Source organism: Odocoileus virginianus, chromosome 15, assembly GCF_023699985.2.
Source record: "Odocoileus virginianus isolate 20LAN1187 ecotype Illinois chromosome 15, Ovbor_1.2, whole genome shotgun sequence".
Lineage (NCBI taxonomy): Eukaryota > Metazoa > Chordata > Mammalia > Artiodactyla > Cervidae > Odocoileus > Odocoileus virginianus.
In genome coordinates, this window is record NC_069688.1 from 50,563,650 (window position 1) to 50,590,514 (window position 26,865).

Below are 26,865 nucleotides of genomic sequence, written 5' to 3' on the forward strand. Positions count from 1 at the left end.
TAGTAAAATGTGAAATTATTCACTTCTTTTCATTAATCCCATACTTCAAAAGTAACTGAAATGAAAAGAAATAATTCTACATCTTTTCACCATGACGATTTTAACAGTATGGAATGGATAAATAAACTAATAGATACAGAAGCTGTATAAAAATATTCTAGATGTTTGAATAAACAACTAGCATTCAGAACAGACTACTGGAAGAAACATGGCAAGCTCAAGTATTCCACCCCAGCACAACCTAGAATTCAGCTCAAAAATACATGCTCTGACCTTATGAGTAGCTGCATCCAAGATAAATTCTGCACGAGTACCATTATTTTCTGGGCTTCGGTAATCAAACAATGAATTTGTGAGGTATGTCAAACCTTTTATACTCAAATTTTCACCACAAACAAAGAAACAGGCTTCCTGAAAATAAATGCAAAATTTTTGGACAGGAGGAAAATTGTTAAAGAAAATGAAACATTGGTTTTGTAACACCAATTCAGTAGTCAACAGAAATGATTACAACTAGAAGTCCTGTAAAAAGACAAGGAATGCTGTCTCCGTTTTCACTGCCTATTTTGGCAAAGAACATTTTAACAAACCAAAGAGGAACTCCAAGTAGCTGCCATAAACAAGAAAGAAGAAACATTTATGAATTGGAAAGAATTTGGAACTACTGTCCAGGTGTTAAGTACTACCAACTTTTTCAATTCCCCTGAGCTCTATAATTTCTTACAGGGGAAAACAGTAAAGTTCCCCTCTGAAGCCAAAGATATATGCAGTCTAACAGATTTTTTTGGTATAGTTAAACACTTCAATAAGCACCTCATTATCCCTACATTCTATCCAAAAAAAAAAAAAGAGAGAGAGAAACGGGGAGATTTTGACTTACGGTCTCACTTCTATTCATATTCTCTTCAAAATCTTTAACACCCATAATTCCTTTAAGGCACATGGCTCTGCAACCTACAAAACCAATCTGGCAATCAAAGAAAGGCTCTCCCATCATAAGGGCCTATAGAAGGAAAAGAAGGATTATGAACTTAAATTTCAACAAAAATGTTACAGGCTTTCCTTGCAGAATTTCTAAGTCAGCTGAGACATCTTTAGGGTTACCTTTCCAAATTTATTCTCCTCAGATTACAAACCCTATTAAAAAAGAAGCATCTAATTTGTCTCTGTATCCTGACACCTTTGTATCCTCAATGACTGGCACCTGAAGAAGAACATTAATCCACAAATACATATGAGCACACACAAGTCAAATGAAAGAATAAACTAATGTTGCATATTCCATTAAAATCTTCATTAAAGAATTTTTCTTCAGTCAATACTGCTGATCTCCAAAATAGAAATACAAAGCTATAAATATAATTTTAAACATACTATTTATAATTTTAAAAACCTTTATTTATTAAATATTAACCTTAAACACCATTCTAAAGATTTCTGAAAGTACATTCAATGTTAATGGATTACCTCAACTGTAGTTCCTTCTTGTTCCCAACACAATACTTCCTTAGATTTTACTTTTTGAGGGCTGTAATAACTACTCTCGGCTTGCATTTCAGTAAGCTATGAAACAATATAAGAATATTAAGTAAGTCAAATTAGTATTAAATGGCAATAAACTGTCATTATTATGATGAATTGATGGAAACTAGGCCAATTTTAAGATTCAGGAAATTTAATTACTAAGCAGGAAAACAGGTGCAACAAAAACAGCTGTAACAGATTATCCATGGTATAAAGGTTGAATATGCTAGTCTAGTAAGATCATACACAGAATATAAATACTTTACTTTTATTTAACTCCTTTTGGTTAATAATGCTGTTTAAAAAGGCAAAAGCTATGTAGCTATAATAGTTCCATACTCATAAAATGGTTCATATATTCTGTTAAAAATATATCCATATTTTAACCTCATTCTCTCTTTACTAATTTATTCAATCAGCTTTAGTTCAATCATTTCTAAGATTTCTACCAATCTGCACTTTTAAAGAAAGCTGTGAAGAAACACGGATTCAACAAAACTTTTTTAGTTCTAGGAGGGAAACAGATCCTAGGGCTTTACTTTCAAAGTATATAATCTCATGGTATGTTCCACACACTCATTCAAGCATGCAAATACTTACCGAGTGCCTGCTCCATAACAAGGATTGACCTAGATGCTAACAAAACTATATATATATGTATATGTATGTATGTATTTATGTGCATGCACTCACTTCCCTGAAACTCATAGCATATTATTTCTACATACTCAAAAATTATACTATTCTAAATGCCATGTGGTACTCTGCTTTGGATCATGTTACAAAAAATGTCATGAAATTAATCTGTAACTTAACGGTAATGCACCAACATCAGCTTCCCAGTTTTGACAAATGTACTGTGATAGTGTAAGATATTAATAATACGGAAAACTGGGTAAGAAATGTATGTGAACTCTCTGTACTAAGCATCTTTGAATTTTCCTGTAAATCTAAAACTATTCCAAAATAAAGATGTTACTTTAAAAAAAAGGTATTCTGCTCATGTTTACTAATAATTCATGCTTACTAATGACTAACAGTCACCTTTATTCTTATGAAATGGATATATTCTTCGAACTTTAATGTGAAATCAAAGATAACATTTAAAAAAATTACCTTTATATCATATCGAACTTATTGAACTGAAAAGCTACAATTCTAAGCATGATAACCTCTTGATAACCTTAGGAATCAATAAATTATTCTCAAATTTTATAACAGTAAGTTTTTATAGAAGGCTTTATTTCTTGGATGCTCCTAGAACTGGTATACACAATGCTGCTGTTTCAAAGTACGGTTCTATAATCTAAAATGCTTAAGTAAAATGGAATATTTTAGTTGATTGCCCTTCAGCTGTCTACAATTACTTTAGCAAAAAAGCAATTAATTGATTAAAAGGACTCAAACATTACAAGAACAATTTTCAACATTATTTTTTAAATGCTACGTTTAATTTGGCATGATTTTTGTTGGATTGATATCAACTGTTCAGAATGCTAATGCAGAAACATGACCTTATTTTCTGACCAAACTATGAACCACAAATTAATTCCATACATTCTTCAAACCCAAGCTGAACAATGAATTCTAACATTTGCCTCCTAAATATCAACATATTTCCCTTAGAGAAACAAAAATGCTGTAAATTTAAGATATATTGACTAATGACAAATAATACCCAAAATGTCTATAAAAGTTTTGTATATAAAATGCCTATTCTGATTGACTCAATAATACAATTCTTCTCATCAATGAAGTTAACAGAAACATTACCAGAATAATTTCAAATTTAAAAGTAAACATGTAAAAGTCACCAGAAAAGACAATACTTTACTAGCAATCCTTGGCTTCACTCATAAACTTAAAATAACTGCACTTGGATCAGCTGAAACTGGCAAGACATCTAGCAACAATCTGCGACAGTTGGTTTTTTGTTATATTTTTAAAGAGTTTGTTCTATCATTTTTATTTTTTTCAGATTGCCCCATATCCCTTTACTTTAAACAGAGCTAAATCAGTGAATTTCCGATGCAAAATTTGTTTCATAAAATTCAGAAATAATAAACAATGGTGTTAAAATAGTAGAGGTAATGTTTACATTATTTATCATTTCTTTCCCAAACTATCCCCCTTCCAAACAAACATCTTTCAAATTAATCAAGCCATGACTAAACTTCTGTTGAAATTTATTCTCTACATTTTTGAGCTTTGTCAAATGAGAAAATATGGAATAGTTTTCAATAGAAAAATCTTCAAAGACTACTTATTTTAAAATATTTTTTATCTACCATCTGCTAGAGTTACAAATTATACAGCTTTACTACTAATTGAAAAAGCTTATTTCAAGCAGTTAAACAATCTAAGGTAAATTAAAAACACGAGAGCAGAAACTTGATTTTTCATTGCTACATTTCCAGTATCTAACAGTTGTCTGGAACAGTATATGTAATACTACTTCTACAGGCTGGACACACGAGTTTATCTTTTTCAGAAAACTGTGTCCATAGAAAAAATAAATCCACAAAGACAAATAAAATCAAAGAAAATAATCTAAAAGAGGGTCCAAAAATTTAGAAAAATGCTAAGTTAGATAAGGAGATGGGTAGATGGATAGATGCTGCTGCTGCTAAGATGACAACGTACCAGATGCTGACTATGAACTAGACAATTTTCAAGAGCTGGAGATACAACTAGTTTTTTTTAAGTTACTACTTACTAAGTTTGATGTACTATCAAAAAAGAATAGCCACTATTTTCTGAAAAGACTAGTATTCCTTCATCTGTCTAATGGACATTTAAGTTGTTTCAACTTTCTTGCCATTGTAAAGTGCTTTTATGAAGATTGACGTACATCTACTTGAGTTCAAAGATTTTTCTTATTAAAACTATTCCATATTTTCTAAATTTACAAAAGTTTAAAAGAACTCAATTCTTTTTACTATATAGCTAGGAGTATAATTGTTTGGTCATTGATAATTCTTCATTTAACCTTTTGAGGAACTACCAGTTTTCCACGGTGACTGCACCATGTTACATTCCCACCTGTCTTCCCATTTGTTTTAAAATAACACCAACTATGATTCCACCAGTGTCAAATCACTGTTCTGGTCAAAATCACCAATAATTTCCACATTGACAAATCTAATGAATTCATTCTCACAGATGACTTACTCCATTATAAAACATTTATGTCACTTAGCTTCCAGACAGGCACTCTATTCGTTTTCCATCTACATCACTAGTGACTAATTTTCTGTATCCCTCACCGACTTGTCAAAAACCAAACTCTTGAAATTCATCACAAGCCTAATCCTCTCATGTGCATATGCTCAGTGGTTTGCAACTGTGTGGGACCCTCTGGACTGGAACCCACCAAGCACCTCTGTCCATGGGATTTTAAAGGCAAGAATACTGGAGTGGGTTGCTATTTCTTTCTCCAGGGGATCTTCCCAACCCAGGGATCAAATTCATGTCTCCTGTGTCTCCTGCATTTGGGAGGTGGATTCTTTACCACTGAGCCACCTGGGAAGCCAATCCTCTCACAGTACTCTTCATGTCAGAAAATCAGAACTCAACCCTTCCAGTTGCTCAGGAGTCATCCTTGGATACTCTATTTCCTTTACGTCAGCCAATAAAATCTAACGGGAAGTCCTGTATTCTTGCCCTTCCAAACACATCCAAAATTCAACTACTTTTCACACTTCCACCTGCTACCACCCTAGTCCAAGGCATCATCATCATCATCTCTTGTTTGAAAATTGCAATCTTCTCTGATCTCCTTACTGCTGCTTTTGCCCCCTTATAACCCATTCTCAACACAGGGATGTAATTCAGATCAGCCTAGAACTACTATGCTAAAAATTGTCCCAAACCTTCTTATCTCATCCAAGGTTAATGACAAAGTCCCTAAAGTGACCTACATAGCTGGACAATTTATGGGCCTCTCCCAACACCATAACTTCTTTGACACGATTTTATACTATTTACACATTAACTCACTGTGCTTTGGCCTCACTGGCCTCCTTGCTGTTCCTTGAAATTTGGGGGCCTCTGTATTTGCTATTCCTAGAATATTCATTCTCATGTGTCTGCAAAACTTCCTCTTTGGCAAGTCTATACTGAAAGACCCACAACCCATTAAAGCTTTCTCTGACCATTCTATTTATCTATTTACTTACTGAAGTATAGTTGATTTACAATGTTGTGTTAGTTTCTCCTGTAGAGCAAAGTGAGTCAGTTACACATATACATGTATGTATTCTTTTTAGACGTTATTCCCATATAGGTCATTAAGAGTCCTGAAAAGTTTCTAGTGCTACACAGTAGGATCTCGTTAGTTTATCTATTTTATAAATAATAGTGCATGGGCTTCCCTGGTGACTCAGACGGTGAAAAATCCACCTGCAATGCAGGAGACCTGGGTTCAACCCCTGGGTTGGGAAGATGCCCCGGGGCAGGGCATGGCTACCCACTCCAGCATTCCTGCCTGGAGAATCCCCATGGACCAAGGAGCCTGGTGGACTACAGTCCACGGAGTCATAAGAAGTCAGACATGACTGACTGAGCATACAGTGTTTATGTCAATCCCAATTTCCCAATTCATCCCTTCCCTACTCTTCCCCCCTTAGTTACCATAAGTTTACTGTGTACATTTTGAGTCAATCTCTGTTTTGTAAATACGTTCATTTGTACCATTTTTTAAGAGCTCACATATAAGCAATATCATGATATTGTTCTTTCTGACTTACATCATTCAGTATGAAACCTGATCACCTGCTTTTAAACTACACAATCAGTGGAAGCATTCACTATTACTCTTTCCTTCTATTTTTTTCCTACATAACCCTTATCATCAAGGGGTATATTATATATATTTATTTTTACTAACGATTTACATTTTAAGGCAGAGGTATTTACATCTGATCTGTCCACTATGAATCTCTAGAGACAAAACAATGCATGGTACACAGATGGCATTAATGTAAGTTTGTTGAATGAATTAGATACTCTTCAGGAACATATATGTGTGATACTACTACTAAAAAGGTCCATCTAGTCAAGGCTGTGGTTTTTCCAGTAGTCATGTATGGATGTGAGAGTTGGACTATAAACAAAGCTAGGTCCTGAAGAATTGATGCTTTTGAACTGTGGTGTTGGAGAAGACTCTTGAGAGTCCCTTGGACTGCAAGGAGATCCAACCAGTCCATCCTAAAGGAAATCAGTCCTGGGTGTTCACTGCAAGGACTGATGCTGAAGCTGAAACTCCAATACTTTGGCCACCTGATGCGAAGAGCTGACTCATTTGAAAAGACCCTGATGCTGGGAAAGATTGAGGGCAGGAGGAGAAGGGGAAGACAGAGGATGAGATTGTTGGATGGCATCACCAACTCAATGGACATGAGTTTGGGTGAACTCCAGGAGTTGGCGATGGACAGGGAGGCCTGGCATGCTGCAGATCATGGGGTCGCAAAGAGTTGGACACGACTGAGTGACTGAACTGAACTACTAAAAAGGTCAAGAAATAACCCAAAATCAAGAGTGGGTTATAGCTAAGAGGCAGAGAAGATAATATATGATCAAAGAACACATAAGCAGTATCAAAGTACTAGTAGTATTATATTTCTTAAAATAAAAGGATGTTCACCATATTGTTTAACTTGAAAATACCTATTATATGATCTCTTTTGAGATCTTGCATGCATTTGTTAATGGAGGAAGTACTCATAAGTATTTTAAATATTGCTTTAAAAAAAAAGAGCAAGATCTAGAGAATTTTAAAAAAAAAAAAAGGACTCTCTTAAGGGAAAGAGAGAGGTGAGCAAAGAGAGAAACTATATAAACAACTCTTTATATATATTTCTAGAAAAACGGTACAAATGAATCTATCTGCAGGGCAGAAATAGAGATGCAGACAAGGAGAACAGATGTGGACATGGCAGGACAAGGAATGTAAGGGTAGGACAAATTCAGAGTAGCACTGACATATAAACATACATAGGGACTTCCCTAAGCTCAGATGGTAAAGAATGTGCAGCAATGCAGGAGACCTAGATTCGATCCCTAGGTCGGAAAGATTCCCTAGAGAAGGAAATGGCAACCCACTTCAATATTCATGCCTGGAGAATCCCATGAACAGAGGAGGCTGGTGGGCTCCAGTCTATGGGATAGCAAAGAGTCGGACACAACTAAGCGACTAACACACATACGTGCATAAAAGAGGCAGCTAGTGGCAAGCTGCAATATAGCACAGTGAGTTCAGCTCAATGCTTTGGGCTAACATAGAGGGGTGGGACTAAAGGAGGGGAGGGAGGCTTAAGAGGGAGGGCATATATATATATACACATATAGCTGATTTCACCTTTTTGTAGAGTAGAAACATGACACTGTAAAGCAATTATACTCCAACAATTCAAACAATGTAAAAAAAGAAAAAAATATTGTAATGAAACACAACACAGAGATGAAATAGTAGCTGGAGGGATACATAAAATATTGGGAGATTTTCTCATGTGCATCTGTTTTTTAATGGAAACACTATGACATCTTTGTATGCCAAATGAAAGATTCAGTAGGGAAAGAAAAACTTTCTATAAAGCTATTAAAAAAGGAAAGTGGAGAAGGCCTTAAGACAAAAAGAGACCAAAGTTCAGAGATTTCAGATGAGGGGACATGTAACTTTATGAAGTAAGGATAGTTAGACTCCATCTCACATCTACTAAATGTAAAATAAGCTAGATTCTTACTAGAAGTCAAAGTTTAAGCATTAAAGTTGAGAGATAAACATTAAAAAAAAAAAAAGGAAACCTACTTTGAAAGTCACAGTTGCCTTTGTACAATAAAACCCTATAGAAACAATAGGATCCTTCAAAGTCTGGGCTTTTTGTTGATGTGTAGTTGATGTAGGATCATTCCCAAGGTAGTCTTCCTCGGCATCATCATAATTCACAATGGCAGGGACAAATGACCAGGCCCATGATACCCATCCCTGTGGCTGGTCGTCCTCTTGCTGTGAATACAGCTCTTGGCCTTTGTACTGAGCAGGATACTGCATATCTATTCGTGTTTCATCTTCAGCACCTATCAAAGTAAAGTTGTATTAAATAAATCAAGAGAATTAAAACAAAAGAATAATTAGGAATTTAAATTATATACAAATGTTTCTCACACGTGATTCTTTCTACATATAAAGCATGAACAAATCATATACTGGTTATTATTGTTTGAAACCAATAATTTAGCATTACCACTTTCAAGTTTCTATACATTATACTGGATCAGTCTCCTTTAGTACTACACAGTATTATATTGTGAGTACTTTATTATATACTTTTGATAAATTTTTGATAAATACAAAGAATAAATTCACTGTTTAGGGCTTCCCTCACTAATTTAAACAAAAACAACAACATAAAACTCACCTCCCAAAAATAAAGCTAAGCTGCTGAAAAAAATGACGCTTTTCAGAAACATCACAAAAATCCAAGAAGAGTTCTTGATTTCCTGACACATCCAAAAGAGAAAGAGAACGCCAAGTGCTCCTAGGCAAAATGTACTCCTCTCCCAAAAAAAGGATTATCCCAAGGATGAAAGTAAATGTTATGATGATTATTCTTAATATCATATTATTCTTATATATTATAATATAATAACATAATATTACATTATATTCTTAAATTATTCTTAATATGATATTGAGAAAAATAAGTTAATGATTTTCTTATTAGTGAGTAACAGACACCTAGAGCCAGTCATCCTGGAAGGTGAAGTCAAGTGGGCCTTAGGAAACATCATTACAAACAAAGCTAGTGGATATGATGGAATTCCAGTTGAACTATTTCAAATCCTAAAAGATGATGCTGTGAAACTGCTGTACTCAATATGCCAGCAAATTTGGAAAACTCAGCAGTGGCCACGGGGCTGGAAAACATCAATTTTCATTCCAACCGCAAAGAAAGACAAGGCCAACGAATGTTCGAACTACCGCACAATTGCACTCATCTCACATGCCAGCAAATTAATGCTCAAAATTCTTAAAACCAGGCGTCAACAGACGTGAACCGTGAACTTCCAGATGTTCAACCTGGATTCAGAAAAAGCAGTGGAACAAGAGACAAAACTGCTAACATCCACTGGATCATTGAAAAAGAGAGTTCCAGAAAAACATCCACTTCTGCTTTACTGACTATGCCAAAGCCTTTGTGTGGATCACAACAAACTGGAAAATTCTTCAAGAGACGGGAACACCAGACCACCTGACCTGCCTCCTGAGAAACCTGCCTGCAGGTCAAGAAGCTGCAGTTAGAACTGGACATGGAACAACAGACTGGTTCCAAATCAGGAAAGGAGGACGTCAAGGCTATTTATTTTCACCCTGCTTATTCAACTTATATGCAGAATATATCATGTGAAATGCCAGGCTGGATGAAGCACAAGCTGGAATCAAGACTGTCGGGAAAAATATCAATAACCTTAGATACGCAGATGACACCACCATTACGGCAGAAAGCTAACAGGAACTAAAGAGGCCCTTGATGAAAGTGAAAGAGGAGAGTGGAAAAGTTGGTTTAAAACACAACATTCAAAAAACTAAGATCATGGCATCTGGTCCCATCACTTCATGGCAAATAGATGGGGAAACAGTGAGAGATTTTATTTGGGGGGGGGCCTCCAAAATCATTGCAGATGGTGACTGCAGCCATTTAATTAAAAGATGCTTGCTTCTTGAAGAAAAGCTATGACCAACCCACACAGCATATTAAAAAGCAGAGACATTACTTTGCTGACAGTGGTCCCTGTATTCAGAGCTATGGTTTTTCCACTAGTGATACCTGAATGTGAGAACTGGACCATAAAGAAGGCTGAATGCCAAAGTATTGATGCTTTTGAACTGTGCTCCTGAAGAAGACTCTTGAGACTCCCTTGGACTGCCAACAGGTCCAACCAGTCCATCCTAAAGGAAATCAGTCCTGAATATTCATTGGAAGGACTGAAACTGAAGCTCCAATACTTTGGCCACCTGATGCAAAGAACCCACTCGTTGGAAAAGACTCTGATGCTAGGAAAGACAGAGGGCAGGAGAAGGGGGTGACAGAGGATAAGATGGTTAGATGGCATCACTGACTCGATGAATAGGAGTTTGAGCAAGCTCTGAGAGTTGGTGATGGACAGGGAAACCTGGTGCTTCGCTGCAGTCTATGGGGTCACAAAGAGTTGGGCACAACTGAGCAACTGATCTGAATTAGTGAATAACATCTTTCTTATTCTACAGATGAAAAAATCATAGCAAAGAAGTTTTATTTGGTTATAAATTGGCAAACTAAAGTTTTAAATTCCAATTACTGTAACTTATTCTACCTTTTTAAAGAGAAAATCCATCAAGGTCCTTTAACATTATTCTAACAATACAAACAAATGAGGCAGATCATCATGGAATTTAGGGGAGAAATTATTTTTAAACAAATTCATGGTATAAGCAGCTGCCAGCAGATTCACTCATATCTACTCTTCACTGATAAATCTATAAATACACATATTCAATTAAACATCATCCTCATTCAGATTCACTTCTAGGTTTTCTGGTGAGAACAACTTAACTTTTTTAATCCTCATGACAGGAGATTTTTGGAACATCATAGACTTTTAAGTCGTAACACATGGCTACTGACCTCTTTCATCTGGGACAAAACTTGATGAATAATAACTAGAGTACCTAAAATACAGTACCAAGAGACCTTAGTCATTTTACTTCAACATAAATTAGAAAACTTAAAAATCCAGAAAATGTTTTACATCATCTTCATATCTTGCTGTTTAACCATAAATACCATATAAATTTCTACTGAGGAATAAAGAAACCTTATTATTAACTGTCCCTAATAAGATCTCAAATACGGCATCATCACTGAATATCATCTTGGTAGTAAAACAAAAAGTCAGGTCAGCTCAACCCAAGACCAGACTGGGTCCACAGAGCTGAACTCTGGACCTCTCTTATCAAAACCGTTCAACAGAAGTATCCCACTGCTTGATCTTTTGAAGCAAAAGAAACATCACTCAGAGAAGTCTAAGAAATCAGTCATTATAATTTACACTTATTATTAATTAATAATGAAGTTTTTATGAAAGATGCTTTTGAAGTTCCAAATCCTTGCTTACTCCTTTGTCAAAAGAATGAATTAGGACCTGAAGAATAAAAAAGCATCTCTTTGAACTCTGGTCAGAATTTCTTAAAATATTCTTTGCCTTTGAAATGGTGCATCTTAACATGGGACCCTTTGGCAGAATTCAGGAATTTCATAACTTTCAATGAAAAAAATATATATTCAGTACTTAACTAAAATGAAGCATTCCTCTAATTACAAATGCAGGTAACAAATCACAGTTACACCACTAGTTCCTTCAACTCTAAAACCTAAAGAAATCATAAATATATCAAATAACAGTGGTGAAGCTATCTCAAAATATCTTACACACGTCAGTACTTTGTTTTTTTTTTTTGTTTTTTTTTTTTTAGCAGCAAGTGAATAGGATTTATTAAAGAGAAAGAAAGTACAAACTCTCAACATAGGCACTGAGAAGGGGTAAAGAGTCCCACCAAAAGGTAGGTATTACAGCAGTTTTATATCTTTACCAGTATTAATCTGTACACTTTTGGTTGGCTCCTGTCCTTATTTTTTTTTTTTTTTGTGATTTATTATTTTTTTTTTTAATTTTTATTAGTTGGAGGCTAATTACTTTACACCATTACAGTAGTTTTTGTTATACATTGAAATGAATTAGCCATGGATTTACATGTATTCCCCATGGTATTAGACTTTCTGCTATACTTCACTGTTTCAACATGTTAATACTGAAGCACATATTAAAAAACAACAAAAAGACAAAACACAGGAAATAACAGTTTTCAGACACTGGACTTCAGGCAATGAAGGACAGTAAGTTCTGAGGAAGAGAAACAAGGGAAATGAGTTTGACTGGCCCAGTTTTACTGTCTAGAATGAGTTTCTAAGCTACAATAAGAAAGAGGGAATCCAAGTAGAGCTCAGAGGACTCACAGATGAGAAAACAGAGTACTGAGTGTAGGTAGACTAAGGTACCTAGAGTTTGCAGAACAGAGGACCAAACAAGAAGGACCTGCTCAGAGAGAACGAGCTCCTGAGCCTGCAGAGGGCCCCACTCCAGTCTTCACCTGAGTATTCATCAGTTTCATATGAGGAAACTAAGGTCTTTAAAAGAACCACCAGAAAGGGGCAAAGAAAATACTCCCCAAGACTTACAACTGGGAATAGTCTGTGTTCCTACCACCAAGAAAGAGAAAAGCTCTAATTCACAGAAGACGAGGTACAGTACACAAAGGGGTAATTATCTCAGTAGTGGAATAAAACTGGGCTTAAGCTAATGGCTGCTAAAGGTTTTAGACCCCATCTAAAAACCTTTAAGGCAAGACAACTGAATTAAATTGCTTCCAAGTAATTTAAATGTTTTCTAGAATACAGTAATATCCAGCACCCAACAAAATAAAATTCACAATGTCTAGCATCCAATTATCAGATGTGCAAAGAAGCAGGAGGATATCACAATGAGGAAAAATAAAAGTTAGCCCACAAAAAAAGACCTAGTAATAACATATTTCATAGCATTAGTAAACAAAAACATTAAAACAGCTATCTAAATAAAATGATATTCAAAAAAAGCACAAAGATATTTTTAATAATCCCAACTGAACCTCTAGAGATGAAAAATACAGTATCTGAAATGAAACATAAAGTAGATGGGATTAACAGCAGATTAGCTACAGAAGACGAGTGATCTTGAACAGAAATACAAACTATCAAAAGTGAAACCAGAAAATGAAAGGAAAAAGAAAAACATTATGAAGAGCACATCAGAGAGCTCTGTGGAACTTCAAGCAGCCCAATATATATGTTATTGGAGTCCCCAAAGGAGGAGAAAGGGGAATTGAAAAAGGTATTTGAAATAATGCCCCCAATTTTTCTAAGTATATCTGAAAACTATAAACTCACAGATACAAAAACCTTAATATACTCCAAGCACAAATAACATGAAGAAAGGACATCAAGACATTAAAATCAAGGTGCTTAAAACTTTCCAAGAAAAGGTTCATTGGCTTTACCAGTGTGTCAAAAGAATCCATAACATGCACAACAGAAGGTTAAGAATTTCTGCTTTAGACAGCTGGGGAAAAAAAAAATTCAGATGTGTTTGGAAGCAAGCAACCTTTTTTTTTTTTTTAAAAACAACAACAAAAAAAGAGCAAACCTAATAATCTTCTTAGAACACATAAAGTAATAGTCATAAAATAAAATTTTAAAAATTGCATTCAATCAAAATTTAAAACTGCTCAAGAAACACCTATTAAAAAATGAATTGGGCAAGTCAGACACCAGCAAAAAAACATTCCCTAAGGGTATTTGACATGTACTGTCATTCTTGAATTCAAAATATATAAAGAACCACCTTTATACATAGCTGACTCACTTCGCTGGACAGCAGAAACTAACATAACACTGTAAATCAACTATACTTCAATAAAAAAGATTGAGAGAAAAAGTCACCATTCTGTAAGGAAACCCAAAGATGTTTTTAAAATAGGCAAATATTTATCAAATGGCACAAAGTCAGATATATTAATTGTCAAAAATTACACAAAAAAAGTTCAAAGTAATTGATCAGGGAAGTGCAAATTAAAACCACAATGAGCAACCACAACATATACATCAGAATGGCAAAAAGTGAAAAAGGACTGACAACAACAAATGTTGCCAAGGATGTGAAGCAATTGGTATACATTGTTGATGGGAATGTAAAATGGCACAATTACTTTGGGGAAAAAAGCCTGGTAATTTCTTTTTTTAAAAAGTATGTAGTAATTCTTCTGTTAGGTATTAAACCAAGAAAAAGAATAGCTACATGTCTTCAAGAGACTTGCAGAAGAATGTCCAGGTCATTTTCACTTATGATAACCAAAAGTGGAAATAACTCAAGCATTCATCAACAGGGTAATGTCTAAATAAACTATGTTACATTCATATGGCATAGCCATTCAATGTACTTAGCAATAAAAAGGAAACAAACACTGATATATATAATAACACAGAAGAACCCCCAAAATACAATGCTTTCAAAGCAGTGAAAATACTATGAAGGCTACCAAAATGATGGATACATTTGTCCAACCCACAGAATATACATCAGCAAGAGTGAACTTTAACTAAACTACTGACTCTGGGCAATAATGATGTAGGTTCGTCAGTTGTGATAAGTAGAGTGATGCTGATAATGGGGGAGGTTATGTATGTATGAGAGCAGGGATATATGGGAAATCTCTGTACCTACCCTTCAATTTTGTTGCAAATCTAAAATTGCTCAAAAAATAAAGTCTTAAAAAGTTTTTAAAAATGAAAAGTAAAAACACAATATTATGCTTAAGGAAAGAATCCTTTCACAGGAGAATTTCTACTGTATGTTTCTATTTACATGAAATTCCAGAATCAGCAAAAACTAATACATGGCTTCTTTCTTTTTTAGAGATTCAGAACAGGGTTTTCTTGAGTGGAAGGGGGGTGGGCAGGCAGTTGGAGGAAGGGAAGTGACTGAATAGTGGCATGAGATATAACTTTTTGAGATATTAATGACACATATTTTGATGAGTGGCCAGTATCACACAGGCATACACATTTCTCAAAACTTCTTAAATAGCATACTTAAATTAACATTTATGCATTTCACCTTATGAATTTAACCTCAAAAAAAAACAAGAAAAAGAACCGCCAATAAACATAAACTCTAGCTAGGGATATGCTGCTGAAATCTAGCAGTGAAGTATACTGATGTCCATAACTTAACCATGAAATGCAGCAAAAACTGGTTGAATCAATGGAGGGAAAGTGGCATTAGATGAACACACACATGATAAGCAAATGTGATAAATATGCACTGTAGAATCTAGATGATGAGTAGATCCTACACATCTACTCAACCACATAGTGGCTGTTGATTGTATAATACTTTCAATTTTCCTTTTATTAATATTTGAAATTTACCATAATAGCAGGGTGGAAAAAAATGAACTGACCAGCTTCTACATGCTAGGTTTTGTTCAACTAGTTTCTGTTCTACCAGTTCTGTCATATAATCCTAGGAACAGAACTGCTGGATTATATGTTAACTCTAAGTACAACTGTTTGACAAACCAGATTGTGTACCATTCATTCCCACCATCTACGCTTAAGGGTTCCAATTTTCCCACATCCTTGCCAACACTTACTATGAGTCGTTTTTAACTACATTGGTTAGTAGCTATAAAGCACTATCTCACTGTGGTTTTGACTTATATTACCCTTCATGACTAATGATACTGAGCATATTTTCACATGCTTGTTGGCCACCTGGATATTCTTTCTGGAAACAGGTCTATAAAGGCCGTTTGCCCACTTTTTAATAGGGTTATTTGTTCCCAAGTTTTAAATGCCCTTTAGCTAAAGGCTCTAACTATGGAAGTCAATCATCACCCTCTCCAAATTTTTCCTGAGACTCAGACCAACACAAGTCAAACCCTATCACTCCTTTCACCATTTTTCTATTCCTAATTGTTAATACCTCTAATGTTAATAAGTCAAACATCTGCTATCATACTTAACTGTTTAAGTGCTTAACTAACTGTTCACATGTCTGTCCACTCCAATGTATATTAATCTCTGTATTCTCCTACATTCCCACCAATAATGTCTTACACACCAAGAGGCTTTAGTAAAAGTATAATGAATTGAATAAGTGAAATTTTAACCCACTAAGTATCTTTCAATGAAGTATATACTTCAAAGAGTAATACTCCAATTAATTAACTAGGTATCCTCCAAAACATACAGTTAATTAGATATAATTATAGTTTATTATAGGCTATCCTGGTAGCTCAGTTGGTAAAGAATCCACCTGCATTGCAGGAGACCTGGGTTCGATCCCTGGGTTAGGAAGATCCCTGGGAGGGCATGGCAACCCACTCCAGTATTGTTGCCTGGAGAATCCCCATGGACAGAGGAGCATAGCGGGCTGCAGTCCATGGGGTCACAAAGAGTCAGGTATGACTGAGCGACTAAGCACAGCACACAGAGTTAATTATAATTACATATGATAATTAAGTATAAATAACTTAGTTAAAATAACTCAGTGAGACTTTATAGAAAAGTTATCAATATAGCTGCTCCCTGAACAACAAGGTGGTTAGAAGTAGAAGATGAAAATCCAGGTATAACTTTATAGTCAACTCACTATCATATTCACAGTTCTGTATCTGAGGATTCAACCAACCATGGATCATGCAGTTTTACTGAAAAAAATTTGTGTGAAAGTGGATCTTACACAGTTCAAACCCATGTGTTCAAGGGTCAACTGTACTATAACTTACTAAGAAATCTTGAGATTGGAATATCCTTTTATATAATGCATATTCTAAACACTTACACCTACTAGAAATAGTCAAGTTATTTTTAGCATGTAGAAAAAAGAAAGTGATAATAGTATGCAAAATGTAGAAAAGAAAAAAATCAATGTTAAGCAAATCATCCCATCATATTAGAATACTGTAAAACATAATCTAATGTTGTAGCTTTTCAAGTTTCACAATGGTGAAAACACTTTTGTAAGAACAATAGTTATAAAAATTTTGTTGTATTTACCTGTAACATTTCCCAACATATCTTTATTGTGACAAGTAGAATCTTCTGTTTCTCCATCTTTAAAATTTCCTATTTCTCCATAGTAAAGAGCAATCCCAAGTTGCATTATACGGATAAACATAGGCAACTGTTGATCAGTGATAGAAAGTTTCAAACTCTCTACTAAGGTATGAATCTGTATTTTGGAGAAAACAAAAGCATCAACAGAAGTATATTCAAAGAGAATATTATTTAAACATAAGTACAGAAATGTTAAGCCTTAAAATGGAGTACCGTAGGAAAAACAGTAATGTCTCAACGTTTCTAATATTTAAGCCAAAATGACAGTTCTAAAATCTTAAAAATTTAAACAAATTTTCCTATGATGATCAGTAACTTTAGACAGAAGTAATGTTAATCCCAACTATCTAAGCGGAAATAGAAATGATCATGAGAAGATACAGTCACAATGGATTTCAAGATAACTTTTCCCAAAATTTTTTGTTAAAAAAATACCCATCCTAAAATATTAAGAGTATAACAGTACTCCAACAAAAACCATAAAGATCTCTGTCACACATAAGAATAAAAGTTTCATGATGTCATTTCATAAGTCATTAATCCACCCTTTCCAGCTTTATTAACTAAAAAGAATGCATATATATCCTAAAAAACATGTTAAGTGAGTAAACTACTAACATTATAACTATGGAAGTATGCACATGGTAAAATAACTGTCAGATATAGAAAACAAAGTGAATATATGACCAGGAAAATTTCTCAAAACAAACTTTAAAGAATTAAACATGGCATAAAATTTACAACATGAATCAATTATAAGAAATAAGACTAATTACTATCAATAAGGCACAAAGTCAACAACCAAAGTTCTCCTTAAAGAACAATACATCAATAAAATATAAAGACAAGCTCAATATAATAATTTCCTATTGTTACATAAACATGGAATAAAACCAATTAAGCCATAAAGTAAGTCTTTTGGAAGGTTTATTTTAACCAACTGGTATTTGAGTGTCTATTAAACTTGAAAAAGTAATGGCAATCAGCATATCTTTAGGGATAAAAGCACAAAAAAACTGTACTTGAAGGGAAGCAAGTTATACAGGGAGGTATAAAATGCCATATTCAAATATGAGTACAGGTTTTAAAAACTGACAAAAATCATACACCAAAAAGTCTATGAAGAGGTAAGAAAATCAAGGCAGGGTTGTGCAGGTGTGCAATGCAGGCCTGCGAAGCCCTTCTTAAATCTGACATTTCTCTGCCACATCCTCTTAAATACCATATGGCACCAATAGCACCAGTGATAGCTGTCTTAGCAAAACCAACGTCAAGCCTGTATGCACATATGTATGCACTTAAAATCTTATACACATAAACATATATACCTTTAAAATATGATACTTTATACATTATACATATAAATATCTTTAAAATCAATAAAGCTAACCAACAACAGGAAAACTGACAAAGAACCTGAATGAATTTTTCAAAAAAATAATGGCCAGTGAACATATTTTAAAATATCTAAGTTCACTAATAATCAAATTAATATTAAATTGCATTATTTTTGCTAAACAAGTTGGCTTTTTTAAGTATGATCATATTTAAGGATAGCAGAGTATAATACAGGCACCCCCTTAATGTTCATGAGCATATACACTGGTTAAACGTTTCTGGAAGCAATTTTGTAGTTCAAATGACAGGCCTTAAAAGTTTAAATCCATTAATAAGATATTTGCAATTACAGAAATCATTCCTAAGCAATCAATCAGAGATGTGGTCAAAGATTTATGGGTATACTTTCATTCCTCTGAAAAACTGTTAAGAAAAAGTAAATTTTTACAACAGGGGAAATGTTAAATAACACATCTATATGCTCTGTATCTCATAGATGATACAATCTCTAAGACATTTATTACTCAAAAAAGATAGAAAATTACAAAAAGTCTACCCAAATACAAATAAATTCAAAAGTCACTTAATGAAACATACATGAAAATCTTAGACAAGTAATTAAGAGTGTCTCAAACAGTTTTGGAAATTCCCCGTCTTTGAGATGATCAATGAGCTTAACCATGTCCATTTAATACTTATTTCCTAGGACTAAAAGATGAAAAAAGCATGGCTCTAACTCAAAACACCAAATCTTATATCACAATACTATGAATAAAAAACTGAAAATTTAATTTCAGTTAAGCATAAATGGTACCACTCTCCTCTAATTTACCCACATCCTAAAATGTACAATTAAATCTGTATTAAAGAGCAATAAAAAAATTTTTATATGGTAAGGTTTCCCTATACCCATTACTTGCTTTCAAAATTTATCTTGAATTTACTCTTAACATTCCCCAACTTCACTGGTAGAGTCAAGATCAAAGAAGGGATGTTTAAGTCCATTGTCCTGGGATAGGGACACAGTTACTATTCAATCAACACTATTCCACGCTTACATTTGCCTAAGAAACTAATTCAAAAACAGAAGGAAAGAGTAACAGAATTTAAAGAAAACAATGTGTCCTGTACAAAGCGTAAGGAAAAAAAGATACTCAAGACTGAGCACTACCGAAGAAAATGGGTGGAATTCACGTATAAATACAAAGTTACATAAAGTGACATGTTTTATGTTTTAAAAGCACAACGTAAAAATAATAAATAATTTATATAGCCAAGCCAAAACAAGCAGTGATCAATATCAGTGTTTGGACTTAGGACTGGCTTTTTTATTACAGTACAAAAGCTTATAATTCAATAATAAAAATTTATTCCATGTTAAAACTTAGTTAACAAGATCACAGGTCACTGTAAATTCTTTTTCAAAGACAGACAAATAGATAAGAGATATAGAAAATTTTTATGCAATAAAACACAAAATTTATACTTAGAGAATAACTATACACACTAAAAATATTTGCCAATACCTGGAGAACAAATTTTCACATGGATCAAAGACATTACTGAAACATTCACTATTCTTAAGATTTTAATCACATTATGAAACCACAGACAACTAAAATTTCTTAACCAATAAACTAATAGATAAGCAAATTAAGTCTTATAAAGTTATCTAAGAAAAACAAGGGTCAGAAACTATTATCAGATGAAAAATTTGTAAGGATTGAAATACAGACTAATATTCAGTCCACCGTGGGTATAAACACACTTTTTGATATGATCTCCTCTATCTAATTGAAGAGAAAAACACTAACAATCAGCTGGACAAACTAAAACAGAATCTACAGTCACAGGAAAAAAAAAGTTGTCCCCAAAATATCTCTATTAGAACACAAAATGAAAAAAATTATAATACATAATAACATAAAAATTATAATAAAAAGAAAACTTTTTTACATTATATATTTGAGGTTAATTTCCTCATTGCTTTTTAACAATGATTAGTATGTATAACAATCAATAAGTAAAATAGAAACATGCAACTTGACTCCTAGGAAAAGAAACACCTACTTTTATAACAGATGGCATCTTGGAATTTAGGTTATCATATGTAAAATGCAGACGAGTTCTGAAGGAACACTTGTACAATAAAGGATCCTGGTAGAATTCTATTTTACCACTGGCATTTCGTTTATCAAGACAAACTGTACAGTCAGAAAAATTGATAACCTTTCTCAACACCAGATCAGTCGCTATAAAAGAAAAAAGAAAAACATTTTAAGTAAAAAGTAACGTTAGAAGGAAAAACAAGGCAATTATTTATTAGTATAACAGTAATAAGAAAATAATAATAGCAGAAATGAGATTAATAAAGCATTTAATATAGAACTGTCAGCACCTGTGAACAGAACTTCACATTTAATGTATCACTGAAAGCTTCCAATAATATTATGAAATAGGCACAATAATCCCCATTTAATGTATGAAGAATCAAATAGAAGCCAAAGAAATGAAGCAGCTTGTCCCCAATTTGCTTGACTCCCAACTACAAATTTAAGACAAAGTTTATAAAAATTTTTCTACATTTCACTATCTGCAATGGAATATTAAATAACAATAAAATTCTTGAAAAACCACATTATAAAAACATTTGAGTAATAGTCGGTTATTTAGCATTTATTTCTCCACTGAAAAACTTACTGCTCTTCTCAAAGTTTGCACTCTTCAATATGAAAGCCACCATCAATACAGTGTTATTTAAACTTACCTATGAATTAATTAAAATTATACGAAAATAAAATTTCAGGTCCTTGGCTGCATTAGCCACATTGCATGTACTCAAAAGCCACATACAGTTAGTGGCTAGGGTACTTGACAGTAAAAAGTAAAACATTTCCATCATCACAGAAAATTCTAGTGGCCAACATGTTTTTAAATAATGACTAAGGAAGAAATTACCAAATTACCAGTAATTTTATAAAGTTTCTTTTCAAGGAATAAAAATGGAAACAATTGCTGGTAAAGTATCAAACTAGAGAACAAAACCTTTAGAAAATGTATTTCTAACAATAATTCCTCGATAAATATCAGGCCCAAATCTACCTAGTCAGTGATTTTAAGTTAACAACTATTCATACACTATGGCCATGGCAATCTTCGAAACAATAAACTATATTTTAGTCCATTCTATTTCTGAGTACATCCTGGCAACCTCTAATTAATTCAGCATTTAATTTTGTTGTCTTCTTTTGGATTTAAGTTTTTAAGACATGTAAAAAGTACGTACATGTATGAAAATAGTAAGGTTTTATTAAGGAAATAAATTTTAAATTTTTTAGCTGAAAAAAATACAAACTTACCACATTATTTCATGTTACACAGTACATAAATGATTTAGTTACTATTATATACATGTACACAAATTAAAGAAATTATCAAAATAGGAAAAATTATCATAAGAAATGAAAGAAACCCTCTAGATGCTTTCTTCCCTCTCTTTATAGTAATTATAATTCACTGAGTATTTGCTGTTAGACACTACACTAAATCTTTTGCAGTCATTCTCTCTTATAGTATCTATATGGCTCTGTTTCAAAGCTGTGGAATGAAGGCACAATAAGGATAAATAATTTGTCTTTTCAGACAGTTTATAAAGAGCAGAGCTATAATTCAAACTCTGAAAACCTTACTCCAGAGCACATGTTCTTCTCCATTAAGCTATAAGAATCACTTTATGCTAAAGTGATCATATTTCAAGGATATTCTAGAAAATGTTTCTGTGAAAGTGAAAAGGATTAAGTTTTGAAAAATACTTTCCTAAACACTAATAGGAACTATCTTAAAAACATACAAAATGAATTCTACTTCTGGTGTTTTCAGATAATGTGCTACAATCCAATCTATAAAATGAGGGTAATAATTATGCTCACCTAACAAGCACTGTAGAAAAAGAGACTGCATTATTTTGAAAATGTGAACATTTGCATACCCTCCTAACAAACCCACTCCTAAGTACTATGTATGTCTTAAAGAAATGCTTACGTGCATGTATAATGTTTTCAAAATTCATCCATGTTTTACCATATATGAAGACTTCGTTCTTTCTTAACAATTTTGTTTTAATCCTTTAACTTCTGAAGTAGATTAGATACTGCTTCCCTTCCCCTTTTAGAGGCACTGACAATATCTCAGAAACAAGCTTGGGTTTTCGCATGTTCTTATTTATACCTTACAACAGAGCTGCAATATCAGGATTATTTTTCATTTTTAAAATGTGAAGGCCAAACCTTAAAGAACACACAAAACAACTGTATTTCAGTTCTTCTAGTTCTTATTTGTATGCCTTAACAAGGCGAGTTAGGAAACCTTGAGATTCAATTTCACTTTGCTTTCTTGTAACTAGGACTTAAAAAAATGAATACAAAACTAAACCAATGAGAGAGGATATCACTTTATGGAACTGTAAAGAGAATCTGAGAAAATTAATTTAAATAATAATAATAGCAGCTCACTTTCTGAGCACTTACTATGTACCAAGTCCTTTTATGCTATGGTATGTATTTGAGGAAAATAAGAAACCGCAAAGTAACTCACACAAGATCATACATCTCTATGAAGTTGAGAGAATCAAGATTCAAACTCAGGTAGTCTAACTTTAGTGCCAGCAACTTTACAAATTATGTACAATGGCAAATCACAGATAAAAGGCATTCACAATAGTCTCCTTACTATATTTTCCAAAAATATCCACTCCCTACCCTGTCAGAACGTGTATCAAAAAGCGTTGTGACTTTTTTAACTATTATGTCCTCTAGCAAAACAGCAACACTATTTTTTTCATAGCTGTATTTTCAAAGCTTCACAACATGCCTACCTTCCATGTTGAACATAATATATAAAATAATAAGTATTTGGTAGTTATTAAAAATATATTATTATTTAATAGTTCTTTTAATATAAGCATAAGGAAAATGCAGCACATAAGGGAGGCTTTGTGATTATCCAAAAATCCCAAATATGCTCTGCAGTATACAAATCTAAAACACACAGTCAGATACAGTTTTGCCATTACTGAACTATGTAAAAGCAACACATTCCCTTTCCTCTTTCAAAAACATTCAAAATTTTAACTATTATTTAATTTTTATTCCTTCAACCCATAGTACTGTAAAATACGATATTAACATTTGAAACAAGCATGAGATAAGAATAAAAATTAACAGTATTTGAAAATAAGTCCGATTTCTTCATCTGACGGTCTAATAATCTCCTATAATTGTATGCTAAATTTAATATAAGTGCATTTTTTTCAGGATGAAGATATAAAGCTTTCAGTAGACTAGCAAAGAGGCTGGTGGCTCAAAAAAGGTTTAGAATCCAAGATAAATGTTTCAACGGAAGAAAAAGCTATACTAATCTTGATGTTTACTCACCAGAAATATCCATGAATGCACGATCCCACAATTCACCTACTGTATAGCATTCTGCAGATGTGATGTTGACTGAAAGGACAATATCATCCTCAACATATTTTAGTATCAGATTATTTATAACAATATTTACATTATTTACAACTCGTCTGATCAGACTCTGTACATAGCCTATAAAATAGGGGAAAAAAGATTCCAATCAGATGCTAAATCAATAATTATTCTCAAAATGTTACTGAACTTAATGTACATGAACAATGAGTATCATTTAGCATCTTTTGCAATGACAAAACCAACATTCAGATAGGGAAATAGACTGGCCAAAGAGTTAATAAGTACCAAATCCTTCTCAACAAACACCCCTGCAAAGAAGTTCTGCATCATGAAGTTTCACGTACTAGAGAAATCATAGAAGCCACACCTTTTTAACATAATACTAGATCTCATCCAAAGGCCATCCTAATCTACAAGTACTTTGATTTCTGCCCATTTTATAAACATTTTCTCAAATGAAACAATGTTACCGTATACTCATAATACCATATGTAAGAAGAAAAACTTCTTTAAGGTTATTTTTTCAGCTACCATCTTCTCTTCCTACTTTTAAATAGCCATTAAAATACTCAAAAACTAGGCCTCGAGAAAGGAAGATAAAAGAAACATGACCATCACAATGAATGTGACTACTTCTACTAAATAATGTATAATAGTGACATGGGAAAGGGAGAATATGACTGAGGAAGAAAATACAGAAAGTACTAAAAGAAAGAGAGGGAAAACAGCACAAAGATGAAGACAAAAGAGAAAAGTAAGGAAAGAGAACAGATAAAAGCATAACAGGAACTCATAATATCAGAAGTTTTTGACACAATAAGTATACAGATATATTACTGAGAAATTTAATAGGAAATATAAATAAAACTAAGCATAAATAGCATTAAAAAAGACAGAAAAAGATTAAAAGCTATTCAAATGTATTTTCCACTATAAAACCTATATAAAAATAGCTATTTAATTAAATAACTATCTGCTTATACTCTTTAAACCACAAGTTTACTGGACAAAACAGAATCAACTTCTGTCAGCAGCTAACATTGTTAACACCTACACTGAAGCCTGCTCCAAGAAAACTTATTTAAAGTTATTCAACCATAACATGTTAGCAAAAACCAATTCCTTCACTCATTCCCAATGGATACAAATAGAAAAGAAATGTACAATGACAAAATTCAAGTTTTTCTTATATTAGCAACTTTCAAAGTGTCAATTATCATATGCTATAAAATTAACACATGAAGTATCAGTAAGATTTAAGGTTTCAGACATTATTGTACCAGGGGAAGATAGATGCTAAAATGATACATAAATTAAGCTTCAAAAATAAACTTTAAGTATCAAAATGCTCACCCTTAAAATGTATACTTCCCTCATGCTATCACTATTCAACACAGATGTTAAAAATAAACAGCTTCTGAGAAGTCAAGAAGCATGACTAATACTGATTTTCCTATTTCTGAAAACCTGTCATAAATAAAGAATTCATAAAAACCACTTAAGAGTTCATAAGTTTTTATTGTGGGGGGAGGAAGAAAAAGGAGAGGGAGAAGGGCAGTGACTCTCAGAAAACACATAATGCAAAATAATGACAGAAACATAATACTATAAATGTACTGTAACTGACAGAAAAACAGATGCATTTTGCACCTACATGTCAATACCCTCTCTCAGTTTCCCGTTATACAGGCTGAGATGAATAAGCCAATCCACCACAGTAAAATAATCAAGTGTTCAAAGAGGGAGCTTCCCTGATGGCTTCTACAGTAAAAAAAAATGCCTACAACGGTGGAGACCCAGGTTCCATCTCTGGATCAGGAAGATCCCCTGAAGAAGGGAATGGCTGCTACCCCCTCCAGTATTCTTGCCAGGAAAATGCCATGAACAGAGGAGCCTGGTGGGCTACAGTCCATAGGGTTGCAATATAGTCGGACACAACTTAGTGACTAAAAACAAAAAAGCTTGTTTTACAAACCTACTTTACAAACAGACAGTATTTGCCCTAACATGGTCACTAGGAAACCAAGTTGCTCAAAAACAGAAATTCCATGGTTGATGACTTGGTTACAGTACCTAAAAACTTCCTGATCAAGTTTTTGGTGTAAAATTTAGCTGGGGTTACTGAAGCATGATATAAGCAACTTATGCTCAAATAATTAAAGGAAAAGTACGTTCTCTGTAATGTTCTTGCCTTTTTTGGAAGGCTGAAATTATTTCAAAATAAAACATTTTAGAGAAATGCAAATCAAAACCACAATGAAGTACCATTACACACCAGTCAGGATGGCTGCTATCCAAAAGTCTACAAGCAATAAATGCTGGAGAGGGTGTGGAGAAAAGGGAACCCTCTTACACTGTTGGTGGGAATGCAAACTAGTACAGCCGCTATGGAGAACAGTGTGGAGATTCCTTAAAAAACTGGAAATAGAACTGCCATATGACCCAGCAATCCCACTTCTGGGCATATACACGGAGGAAACCAGATCTGAAAGAGACATGTGCACCCCAATGTTCATCGCAGCACTTTTTATAATAGCCAGGACATGGAAGCAACCTAGATGCCCATCAGCAGACGAATGGATGAGGGAGCTGTGGTACATATACACCATGGAATATTACTCAGCCTTTAAAAAGAATTCATTTGAATCAGTTCTAATGAGGTGGATGAAACTGGAGCCCATTATACAGAGGGAAGTAAGCCAGAAAGATAAAGACCAATACAGTATACTAACACATATATATGGAATTTAGAAAGATGGTAATGA

General features: G+C 33.6%; 1 protein-coding gene across 11 annotated transcripts in view; it reads right to left on the reverse strand.

The window, feature by feature from the left end:
* Positions 1 to 26,865, reverse strand: part of VPS13B (vacuolar protein sorting 13 homolog B) — a 780,541-nt gene that overhangs the window by 700,632 nt on the left and 53,044 nt on the right. For all 11 annotated transcript variants that reach the window (XM_070477337.1, XM_070477338.1, XM_020914637.2 and 8 more), the window contains 7 exons: positions 24,050 to 24,217; positions 20,688 to 20,869; positions 17,220 to 17,394; positions 8,333 to 8,601; positions 1,468 to 1,563; positions 881 to 1,003; positions 274 to 411 (listed from right to left, as the gene is read on the reverse strand). In XM_070477337.1, coding sequence (XP_070333438.1) covers positions 274 to 411; positions 881 to 1,003; positions 1,468 to 1,563; positions 8,333 to 8,601; positions 17,220 to 17,394; positions 20,688 to 20,869; positions 24,050 to 24,217 — 1,151 coding nt within the window. The remainder of the gene's footprint in view (positions 1 to 273; positions 412 to 880; positions 1,004 to 1,467; positions 1,564 to 8,332; positions 8,602 to 17,219; positions 17,395 to 20,687; positions 20,870 to 24,049; positions 24,218 to 26,865) is intronic.